General features: G+C 37.3%; 1 protein-coding gene across 1 annotated transcript; it reads right to left on the reverse strand.

Moving 5' to 3' along the window:
* Positions 1-2,381: 2,381 nt before the first annotated feature.
* On the reverse strand, positions 2,382-10,371 carry LOC144641605 (AN1-type zinc finger protein 6-like). Its single transcript, XM_078500652.1, has 4 exons — positions 10,224-10,371; positions 7,775-7,953; positions 5,810-6,028; positions 2,382-4,617 (listed from the first exon to the last, which is right to left on the reverse strand). Exons 2-4 carry the CDS (start codon positions 7,947-7,949, stop codon positions 4,469-4,471), a joined length of 543 nt encoding a protein of 180 aa, XP_078356778.1. The 5' UTR covers positions 7,950-7,953; positions 10,224-10,371; the 3' UTR covers positions 2,382-4,468.
* Between the last annotated feature and the right edge of the window lie 2,084 nt (positions 10,372-12,455).

Here is a 12,455-nt window from a genome sequence, read left to right on the forward strand (position 1 = left end):
TAGGGTCGGGGGGTTAAAATGACAGGTATCTTTATAACCTGCGTCGCAGACGTAATCTACCCAAGGGTTTAGTTTCGTCTGCGACGCAGGCTAGTATTTTAAGTGCTTAATAGGACCTTTCTTTCTGCACGAATCTTGGCATTTTCCTTTCCATAATTTATATCCCCCCCATCACCACTTTTCTAATGGTCCGTCCCTAATCGCCAGCGTGAACATGGTGGATCCAGGATCGCGAAGTCAAGGGGCTGAACGATCTGCTAGTCGAGGCTAGCAATTTGTTCCGACCAGATATTAGTTGAAAAAAAAAAAACCCTGTCGAAGTAATGAGGGAAAAGAGGAGATATAAAAGAGATATCTTGGATAATAAATAAAACTGAAAAAATAGGGATGATGAACAGTTTTGAGACGAAAACTGAGACGGCTTCTACAGGAGCTCCTACATAATAGCTTATGTAGTACATTATTATAGCTTATGTAGTACACTGTACATTAAGGCCCTTTATGTAGTACATAATATAAAATGGGGGTTATTTACCGAGTGGTAAATTTTTACCGAAAATTTACCCACTACCAGCCACCAACACTGAGGGAAATATATGTTTTAGTATATACTAAAACAGTGAGATAATATAACTAGAAAGGACGATTATTTTTGACTAATTTATTCCTGTAACGATAACACTGAATTTTCTCTCACGCGTTGCTCGGATGTGAATAGTTTTAAAACAATTATTCCACTAGCGCGCGTTGGATTATATCCAATAAGCTAGCCTGTGTACAGCCGCCCCGCTCCGCTCAAAGAAATCGCGGAGGGGACTCAGCGGGACGGCTGTACACAGGCTACCAACAAGCGCGAGTGGAATAATTGTTTTATTAAAAACGCCCAAAGAATTGCAATATTTGAGCTCCCCAGCTGTTTTCGTTGATGCGTATCGGCTACCATATTTGTGGTCATTGGTATATGAGCTCATATACCATAGCCTGTTAACCAATCAAAACTCAGGAATTGCAATATATCGTTGCTAGTTTTTAATAACAAAGGATATCCAGAGTTTGAGTAGCCAATGAGCGCGCACCGATTCCACCAATAACGCCATCCACTGTTTACCCTGGGAACGAGTTTGGTGTTAACCCTTGAATATTGACGATGTTCCTGAGCATTCTATAAAATGTGGGAGATCTGAATGCAGTCAATGCAAAGCTAACTGGGTAGTGCCAGTAGAGACAGCGGAAAAGCTCTTGATACAAATGAATCGTAGAACGAACAGGTGCGCAATTTTTAATCAAACAGAGAAGGAATGACTTTTAGAAGTGATAACAATAATTGAACAAAACAAAAAGTTAATTATAGCAAAGACGATGATAAAATTCCTGGTCAATCGATCGTTCGACCAAAGGAAAAACCTCCCCACGTTGAACTTTGATCCAGTTTCTCTCGAACCTTCTCCCACATTGAACGACTTGCATACCGCGGCCACGTGCCGAGTACGGCACCTGACACGCAGGACATTACACACAATATCCTAACTGATGATAACGGCGCTCAAAACACGTGCTGGAAAAAATATTCTTGCATCACCCTGTATCGTATCACGTTTTACACCAAGACCGCCTGAAAAACTCCTTTTCTGTGAAACTGTGAAAATATATTTCTCGAGTTACTCCAGTTTCTTGTAAAGTTAGCTTAGAACTTCGTAGTTAGGAATTTGGGGCGTTTTTTACCTTATAATTATATTTCACTTATTGGAGAAGTACGTAGTCCTAGTTGATGTTGATTACGTTGTGCATGTGAACACGTTACGTGCTGTTTATTTTGTAAATTATCTTCGTGGACGGATATTTGGCTTGTCACGCAACTAAGAAGCGTTGCGTGACGAACTTAATTGGTTGGTTCCAGCGCCGAATATGAAACGAGACCATGTTTGAGTTGAGAGGCTATTAATCTAAAGACGCTAACAACCTTATTCCCAGAGGAACCATGGCAACAAGGTCAAGGTTATTATATTGCAATAGGCTAATTCCAGCATTATTAATATTCTAACTTGGCTCAGAGGCTTGCGGGAATAATAATAAAAAAACTCAACATGATATCTTTTGTTTTATTCCCCCAAACCTCGAAGCCAAGTTAGAATTTTAATATATCGGAAATGGCCTATCCGTGTTACTTCGACATCAGATGTGAGGGCCCCCTGTACATCACATGCTGTCATGGGGACTTGTACCTGTAGTATTATATAAGCAATGGTGTCATGGCGGCCATATTGGTTTTCTTTTAAAGTTCTCTTTTTCTGTCGCCAATATGGTCACCATGCAAAGGGTTTATTTCATTTATCCTAACATAACTACTTAAACAGGTTCAATGGTAAACAACAACAGCCACATTGTTTACTGATATAGCAATGAGAAATTTATTAACGGAATCCCTTGACAACAGGGAAAAGCTTGCATTAAACAACCCTTAAGAAAAAAAAACACACTTGACACTGTATCTAATCTATAACACCAACAAATTACAGCAATTTTCCTGAAAATAATCGCACATAAACGTAGCCTTAATTTATGATACACTGAATAATGAAGTAAATTATCTGAAACTTTTCCTTGTTATCATTACGTACATATAATCGGTCTCTCATTGTTATGTTTAGTGTTTATTATCTTAATACTAGGTATACTAGGTACTGTACAAAATATCAATATCTGTGTTTATAGCTTTCTTTACCCAACCCCACCCAACTCTGAGGCATTCCCATGCATGAACGTAATTCAAGTGTCACTTCTCCTTACCCTCATAATATAATACAAAGATGAAACAAGTGATAATTCAGGAAAAAAGGGAAAAACAAACCTTTCTTATTTTGCCGCTGAAATGTTTTTTTTTTTTTTTTAGAAAATTATTGGCACAAAAGCACATTCTTTACTCCACTACAGAAAGCTATTTTTAGGCTGTGAAAACCGAAAGAAATTAAAATCATATTGTATAAATAAACCCATTTATTCAAGGCATGCTGAATGATCACTTGCTATATAGAGTATGGAGAAATGAAGACATGTTTTATTTTAAAGTCTTGAAATCTTCAACCTTCTTGGCTCGTATTCAGAATAATGTATCTTGACATCATAGCGAGTTTCCAATTCTACTCCAGCTCCAGCTCTTGCCCAAGAAGTTATGAGTCTTTCCATTGAAAAGGTTTCAACTTTAGTGTAATTCATACTGGTTCACACATGAGAATACATGGTTACGCCTAATATTAATTTTAGTACAAGTAGTAAAGTGTAAGTCGAGATGTGATAAGAGATATGTTATATATTTTGAGAGAAAAAATGCCTATATTCTTCTATCCGATTATCAATTTATTACAAATAAAGAGATACATGTTTAAGCAGGATTAAGAATGCCTAAAGTGACTTAAGGAAGGCTGCTTTTTTGCCCCTCAAATTTCTGCTTTTCTGCATTCTAACCTTAAAATCACTTTAGACAAACTTTATTGCCAGCTCTTGCAATTTTTACCAGCACATTGATCTAAGCAGTAAAATTCCATGGGAATACTCAGTTATATAAAAATCCTGCAAGCACCTAATTACATAGTTACCCTTCAGTCTCTTCCACTGAAAAAAGAAAGAATCTTCCCAAACTATATGAAAATTAACACATGCACCAAAAAAGTAGGAAAAGCACTTGTTTTGCAGAAATAAAAGAAAGCTGTACCAGGGTGCTTGTTTCTTAAAATTTCCTTTCATTCTGATTTCAAGTAGCATGGAAATATATCCATTTAAAAAGGATGTAGTAACAGTTATGGTGCATGGCAGGATTGTTTACAGAAAGAAAGAAGTCTTGCAGGAAAAGACTTAGTACAAGGTATGCAATAACCTGTTTAGCACTTGCAAAGTACAACCGATCACATACACTCTTGAAACTGTAACATCGGATAGGGTATCTGAAAACATTTTAAACCGAGTACAAGGCTCCTGTTATATTCCTTTTGGCTACTTGATTATAAGGTTGTCAAAACCAAGGAAGATAAACAAAGCCTGAAGATACTCAGGTGAGGGACTTTATAGCTAGCAATCACTTGTACATAATTATCATTACCTTCACATTGCGTCCTACATAAAATTTTAACTTGAGCATAATTTATTACCTGTACTGAATTAAGCCACAATATACTGTAGTGATTCACAGAGGCAAGGAATTCAAAAGGGAATGCTTGGGCAAAGTGGCAGCACTATGTACATTTACAGAACATATACATGTCAAAGTTGTGAGTAACACAAAGTTTGTGTTGGTTACTGGGTTATTATTAACAAACTTATTTACTGACAAATAGAACACAAGAAAAGTCTTATGCAATTCACATAGATTACACATACATCTACAGACTGTCCCTTGAACAACAATAATTATTAGGATTCAAAGATACTGATCATACCCCTCTACCCAAGCATTCCTGACTAAGTTTCTAGTATCTTAAATTTTCTGAATCTTTGAGCCAACAATTACAGGATTGTCCTTTGATATCTTGGCCCTGCCATCAGCCTTGTAGTCAAAGCTGCACTCGTGTTTATCAGAATATCTATGGAGGCCACAGTAGACATTTCCACATCTGCATTCAAACCCTAACAAGGAAAAAAGACTTGTTAGTGAAACAAGAATTGTGATTTGCAGACATTAAAACAATTTAATACATAAAAAATTGTGTAGAACAAATAAATTACATCAAAAATTATGAACTACAGATAAAATGCGGCAACTGTTTCATTTTCACTATTACTACCCTCTTTGCTGGTATCAATCTTATACTACATGTAGATAAAAGGAAAGCGTCACAAATACAAAACTCTCAATCTGTTTTTAATAAGGTACTGTCCAGGAATGTTGCACCAAGCACTAAACCGGCTCATTAACAAGCCCAGCTGTTTTTTCTGGCCTCGACAGCTCTTAAGTCTTTGTTATCATGTGAAATTTCAGCCACATTTGAGTTGTCTTTCAGTCAGTGAAATTAGCCAGCAGGTGGCCCTTAGCAACATCCCTGACTGTCAGAATTGACCTGATCATTTTTTAAATGGATTCACTGTGTCTAAATTGTCTAAGTTACTTCCTCCAATCTGCTAACATGATAATTATAATTTGAAAAAAAAAATGTTCTGATATCCAATTCGGTCTATCTTGCTTCACACTGTGATTGAATATTTTGGACTTCTGCTTGGTGGTCATCCAATTGTGATTAATCACAAGTATGATACTTTATTCTTACTAATTTTCGCGCGTACTTAATTTCGCGAAAATTCGAGAGCCGAATTTTGCGAGTATTAATTTTCGCGATTGAAAGAAAAATGAGAGAAAAAGCGTATTAAATTTTGCGATATTTTGTCAGTGATTTATGCATCAGTCGTCAAAGACAAAGGAAGCACTGGAAATACACAAAGTTCTGACTCAATGTAACTACAAGAAGCCTGCAAAAGGAAACTTTGGTGACTGTACTAGAGGTTTTGAACCAATTTACAAGCTCGAAATAGTTATCAGAGAAAGGGTGATAGTCAAAAACAAGACGGAAAGATATTTTTAAAGGTAGATAGCCGAGTTCCAGACATTTAAAGTTTTTATTGTTTTGATATACAGTATGGTATTAATTTTTGCGTGTTTAAATTTTGCGCAATGTTTTTTTCGCGCGTACTTAATTTTGCGATTATTTTGAAATCATGAAAATCGCGAAAATTAGTACTCGCGAAAATAAGTAAGAATAAGGTAAATAACTAAACTGAACAGTCCTTTTACAAGTATTTCTTTTTTTCTTATTTCTTGACTTACCAGTTAATCCTACTTTTTTACGACACATAAAACATCTATTTCTTTTTGTTTTTGCTTTGTCCTTGGTTTCAGACGTGCTTGCTTCAGCTTGGGCCTCTGGTTGTCTTGAACTATCATCTTCTTCTGAGACGCTGCTGGTTGAAGATGAGGGACTCACTGCTGCTCCTGCGATGTCCTCGCTTGGAGGCAAGTGAGAAGTGCATGGTTCCTCAGTCAGCCCTACAAATAAGGAAGAAATAAATTCATTTGAATATTTCTGCTTTATTGCCTTCCATGTTAAGACAGTCAAAGTTGATTATTTTTCATCTCATTTACAAAGTGTGACTGAAATCCCAGGACCAAGTGTGTGCCCTTTTTAATAATAGTGAAACAGCAAGTATTGTCAAAACCAGCAGTAAATACATTTGTACTTTGATGCAAAAACATCCCATCTAGATTTATGCATAACTGCTTCTATTTTCAATTTGCAAAATAAAACAACAGCTTTAATAACATTTAATAAATTGAATGATTTTTTGATTAAGACATGCACTACCACTCCAACAGGAGTTTGGCTACAAGTATGTTTGTCACAGAAGTTCAGTGTAGTTGATAGCAGATACTCTTAGTTTGGCTGATGAAAGATGTCTCTGTAAATTTTTACAACTTGGAAACTGTAACAGAATTTTCTTGAAACATTTCTGATCAACATTTTTAATCACATTTTACCCTGGCTATAAGCTCTAAACCTACGTGTTCCTGGGACTGATAACCAAATGAAAAGTTGATCTGTCTGCTACAATGTACATTGTACATATTGGCTGTTCCTAGACATGGACTTTAGTGATGGACTGTACATATTGCTTGTGTTAGCACTGGGATCAACCCTTCAGTGTGTAAACTAAAACATTTTTAAAATAGCCTGGGAAGATACTGCAGTATTGACCAATTATTTGCGTAGATGAAAACATTTAATTGACTTTTAGAGCATTAAAGTGCTAAATTTACATGTATACTGTCATTAATGAGTTACCACCCTTAGTGGTATTAACTTTTGTTCAAAATTTCAGAATATAATTTTTTATTGCCAGAGGTACGAAACCTTTGGATGCACATGTGATGGCATACCATATTTATTCGATTAAGTGGGCACCCAACCTCGAATAAGCATCCACCTCAAATAAGCGCCCACCCTTGAATAAGCACCCATCTATAAAAACCTTGAAGTGCACAAGAGGAGTATTGATTATTATTGAGATTGTGATTGTCATTGACTTAATACTACTTAGAAGACAAAGTTTTCTTAGTATTTTCCAAAAACTTTAAATGAACAGTTAAATTGTTGCTTTGGTATATTTTCACGTTTTATAATTATTCATTGTTTTTAAAATAACCTTACTACTTGCTAAAAATGGGTGCAAATTTAATAACTACCAAGCCTCAAATAAATGCCCACCTCAAAAAGGCACCCACTCTTGAGGTCCAAAAATTAAAAAAAAGCACCTAGGGCACTTAATCGAATAAATACGGTATCAACCAGTGTGCCAGCTGAAAGAATTTGAGTTCTTGAGCTAATGTCCTGAACAGCTTTGATGTGTTAACAACTTGAAGATGACAAACTACACTGCTGCTGTATGTTTTTTTAAAAGCAGTTGGCAGAGGGCATTCATTTTACATACAAGTCTGGTACATTACCTCAATTTGATGTCAAGTAAAACCTGCTGTTTTAAGACACTGTGCTGCAATTATTTGTAAATCATTTTGAAGCATTTCTGTACAGTTTTCAATCACCCGCATACACATAGCTCTCTGTGGCTGCTAACACAGATATACTGACATACAGTGTGAATTTGGTTTTTTTTGTTGGGAAGGGGGGGGAAAAAAAAAAAAAAAAAGGGGGGGGGGAAAAATACACATGGTACGCATGTACATCACAAACACAATTTCTTACATCACACTAATGTACTCCATTATTGTAATACAAACCTGTGGAGGGACTTGATATTACAGTTGCCGCACTGGTTGTTGGTGAAGACTGCTTCCGCCGTAAGGCATCTTTGAAGCATTTAGAACACATACCATCACTTGATGAGCTGCCATAAAATCCGCAGCCCATTCGGCACAAAGAAGGTTGTTGAGTGTCGTCTGAACCTCTTTCCATTACACTGTTGATAAAGGAAAAGGTTTTGATAAGCACACCTGACCACCACAAATTATGTTAAAATGGGACAACCGAAAACACATGAAACATATCTAAAAGACTCTGTATTAAAAAAAATAAGTTCACCAAATTTTCCCCTTTGGCACACTTAAAACTTTTGTTCAAATATATACACTTTTTATTGAAGAGCAATAAAATTAAATCAATTTATATAGTTTAGTTTGAATGTTATGTATGTTCTTAAATGCTACAGAATTCTGCATGACAAAAATGCCAAATCAAAATATGCAAACTTAGATTTTTGCACTGATAAAAATAAAATGAAGGCAATTGACATAAACATTGAACATAAAATTATATTTATAGCTTCAAGGTTTTTTTCTGTCAGGTACATCTACTGAAGAAAATAAAACAAAGTTCCCTTTTATAGCTAACTGATCTGCATGTAGTTTTGTATACAGTTGATTTACGATTTCCATCTGGCATGCTAGAGCCTTTATCATGTAAGAAGAGTATTGTAACACTTGAGAATCTCTACTAAAATACAACTTGAATATGAGGGTGGTGTCACAAGGAAACTGCTGACACTTCTCATACAAGCACGATTCTAGCAATATTCTTGGAATATTCTATTGAATTGATTCTCACAAAACACTGATACAAAACTATCTGCAGTATATATATACATCTCTCAAGAAGGATTTAGAAAAACAAAAAAGTCCACGGATTTTACCGTGTTGGCTATTCAAGAGATCTGAAAGCTGAAGATAGTTCATGTATTTAAGCTTATACTAAATACTCTGTTCAAAGGATCTAAATCCAGATTTCTAAAAAGAAATAAATGAGACCAATGAATGCAATATGCTTTGTACAACCACATACTCGACTTTTTAAATGCACTAAAACCAAGAAAGTCTTAAGGTTTTACGCGGTTCAAACGATTATAAATCCATCAAAACAGAGCATAGAAAATACTACAATGGTGTTTCATTCCCATGAGGTTTTAAAACTGTACAACTCGCCAAAGAAAGGTTGTCGTTAAGTTGTGGTACAACTTAACCGATGTGAGCAGAAAAACAAAGCTACCGAAATCAAATAAAACGCTTTCAATTTCATGATAATCGACGTCCAAGCTAAAATATCACGAATTTAGTTAGCTTTTAGACAAGGTTTTCACGGAAATAATACAGGTTTTTATTGTTCCTATCCTAACGAAAGAGCCATTTTCTAAAAAATCAAATTGCCTTATGAACAAATAACGTAATATTCTAGCCATTGAAGAGATCTCAAGTAAAACTAGGTGCCAGTTCGTATGGTGGACAACTTCAAATGGTCGCCATGTTTGTTCAACATTAATAATTTCGCGGTTCTCTTATGGGTCGAATATGACGCGACGCCATAAAATTAGACTTTCTTGTTCCCAACTACCGACTATTCTCACGTAAAACTCTAAACTCACCTCCTCTAACGGTTTTATCAGTATAAAGAGAAGGCAAGCGTAGTTAATTTTGCAATAGAAACTGTACAAATACCAACCACATTACGAAACAGCGAGACGACGACTCGAATCTAAAGCTGTGCATTGATTGTTAAGCTTGAAATTTTCAACCAATTTTTGCTTATGTTCGTACAATTCAGGCTCAAATACGTAGTTAATAATAAGATGAAACTGAAAACGAACTATAAGCACTAATTCTTTCAATTTCTTTTGTCGTGGCCATTCCCTTTCATTTCGTTCCGTGGGGCCGGATTCATCCGCTGCGCTAACGCAACCATGACTCAGCCCGAGCGAACCCTGCGGTTTGAGAAAGAAGCTTTCTTTTCACTCCGCTATCTGCTCGAGTTAGCCGATAACGAAATACATAACAGAACATCACATCTACTTCGTTTAGTCAAAACACAGGCTTACAATAACGAGCCTAACAAAGATCTTGAAGCTGAAGAATGTTCGGTTCGACTGCCAGATTCAAAGCCCTCGCAGTCACGCGTGTGTACGGCCGGGAGGGCCGACATAATCCTCATTTGTACTTTCCATCGCAGTAATTTTATAACCTATTGAAGGTTTTAGACTAGCGAAAATCGTATCTTTGAACATTTTCGAAAGTCTGTATTCAGAAGACCAAGGTTGCTATCACAGACTGCTGACAACAAAAGCCAAACAAATATGGCTCGCTCTTCTGGCAGCGCCCAAGGTAAATTTTGAACCTTTAGCGGTGGATGTTCAAGGCTGTCTTAAGCTTGGTACTATATGCCACCAGAATACTCTTTACTTACCAAAATGTCGACGAAAAACGCAAGGAAAATTCCCTTGAATCTGAAACGTTGCCCTTCGAACAATTCTCTCTCCCGGAAAATGAAGCGATTTTCCTTTTGTTATGGTCACTGTGACGTCACACTAATTCAGGGAAAAATGTCAATCACCTCCAATTTGCTTCATGTGATTGGATAATTCAACAAAAAGCCCACTATAAACCATGGGTGACTGAAAATAGCCCCGCAAACAAGCAAAAGATACGAAATATGACCGCATCACATGAACTTGGTAAATCTAGAGAATTCGGCCATTCACTTTCCGAAAGTAGACAGCTAAAGTTTATCGGTTGATTTATTGACTCGCTCAACTTCAGAGCAACTTCCTTCTCTCTGACGAGGGACAAAACGACTTTGGCAGCACAACTTTCCGACGAAATTATTACTTTCGATTGCAAATCAACCACGTCACGACTGTCATGCCGGAAGTCACGAATATTACAGACAATGAAAGCATGCCTCGACGACGCATCCGTGTCGTAGGTGACGTCACTTGTTTCGTGTCATTCTTCAGATAAGCGACAGTTTCGCACGATCGACGGAAACGTCATAAGTGGTTAATAGCCGAGACTATATTTGAAAACAACAACAAAAACTAAAGAGATCACGAGACTGAATAAAAAGCTTGGACCTCAAAATGACATGTAAAATGACATGTGTTTATCATACACAGCCAAATTTTAAATTTTAAAGGCAAAACGATTGTAAAAGCTTTCACTGCGATAGTCACGTCTCCCTCATTTATCCGCCTTTCCAACTCCACTTCCTTATTCGATCTTTTCTTCTCACTACCTGGATCGTACATTAAATCAATTATTAAATTAATTAAAATTAATTAATTATTTACTCTTCTTCCAGATTTTGTGTCTCGGGTTACTCACCCACCCCTCCCTCCCTACAAAACAAACAAACAAACAAAACAACCCTGTAGGGCAAGGAACGCGGGTTCAAAATCAAGCTAACCTGAGTATCAGGCCTTCTCTACCCCCCTCCCCTTAGGAAGGCCTGATACTCAGGTCACAACCAAGCCGAACGCCGTGCATCTTGAAGTTACACGCATGCACGGGGACCGGATCATCAAATAAATTGCTATATTTAGAGAGGAAGCCACATCAGCGCTAGCTGGTTTTCATGCGGGTCCTCTGTCCAGGTCGAATTGGAATTTGGAAATGTTGGTTTTTCAGGAGGGAGGAAAACCGGAGAACCCGGAGAAAAACCCTCGGAGCAAGGCGAGAACCAACAACAAACTCAACCCACATATGGCACCGGGCCGGAATCGAACCCGGGCCACATTGGTGGGGGGCGAGCGCTCTCACCACTGCGCCATCCCTGCTCCACTGGTACTTCATTTGTTGTTTTAAAGTTAATGACACACTTTTTCGAGCTTACATGAGATTTGTATTAAAATTTTTACTCTTTAATTGTTTTAATAGTTATTCAGTATATATTTTAATAGTTTATCGTTTTAATATTTTATACATGAACTTTTTATCACTTAAGAGCTATCTAAATTTAATGATTATTATTTCTGGAACCAGTACGGTATGTGTCCAAAACTGGACCGGCAAAACAGTAGCTGGTCTAGTTTTGGATCCGCTTGGATCTGTTCTAGATCAGTTCCAGAACGGTCCCATGTAGGCCTATTCTCGGACCGGATTCATTTGGATCCGTTTGGAACCGGTCCCGTGTTAACATAGCCTTATTACTTTCAAGCTGCAAAAAGTCATTTTAATGCTACCGCGCGCACTGCAATTTAGTACTTGAAGTAAAGAATCGAAAAACAAGACTTGCGTTGACTTGCATTGGGTGGCCATGCAAAAAAGGAAATCTTGCACCGACTTGCATGATGCAAATTTGAGCCCGTCCAAGTCATCGCTCGCAAGTCCTGTCTAAACTGAATCGCAAGAAGACGCAAGTTTTCTCAAATCACAGTTTTTGTAAGGTAGCTCAGTCGGTAGAGCAACAGTGATCCAGTCCGGAGGTGGTGGGCTCGAATCCCACCGGCATCGTGGTCAAAGATTCCCTTGTCTCGTGTGGTTTCCCGATTTCCCGGTACCGGGGTTTTGTTCGTCTGCAACGCAGGCTAGTCTCTATGCAAAATGTAGACGGCAAACTGATTTGATATTGTAGTAAATAATAAAGATGGTAAATTTTAAGCTCGGTAATAAATAATAAAGATAAGATGTTCTTCATGAC

Source organism: Oculina patagonica, chromosome 2 (genome assembly GCF_052425735.1).
Source record: "Oculina patagonica isolate OP01 chromosome 2, crgOcupat, whole genome shotgun sequence".
Lineage (NCBI taxonomy): Eukaryota > Metazoa > Cnidaria > Anthozoa > Scleractinia > Oculinidae > Oculina > Oculina patagonica.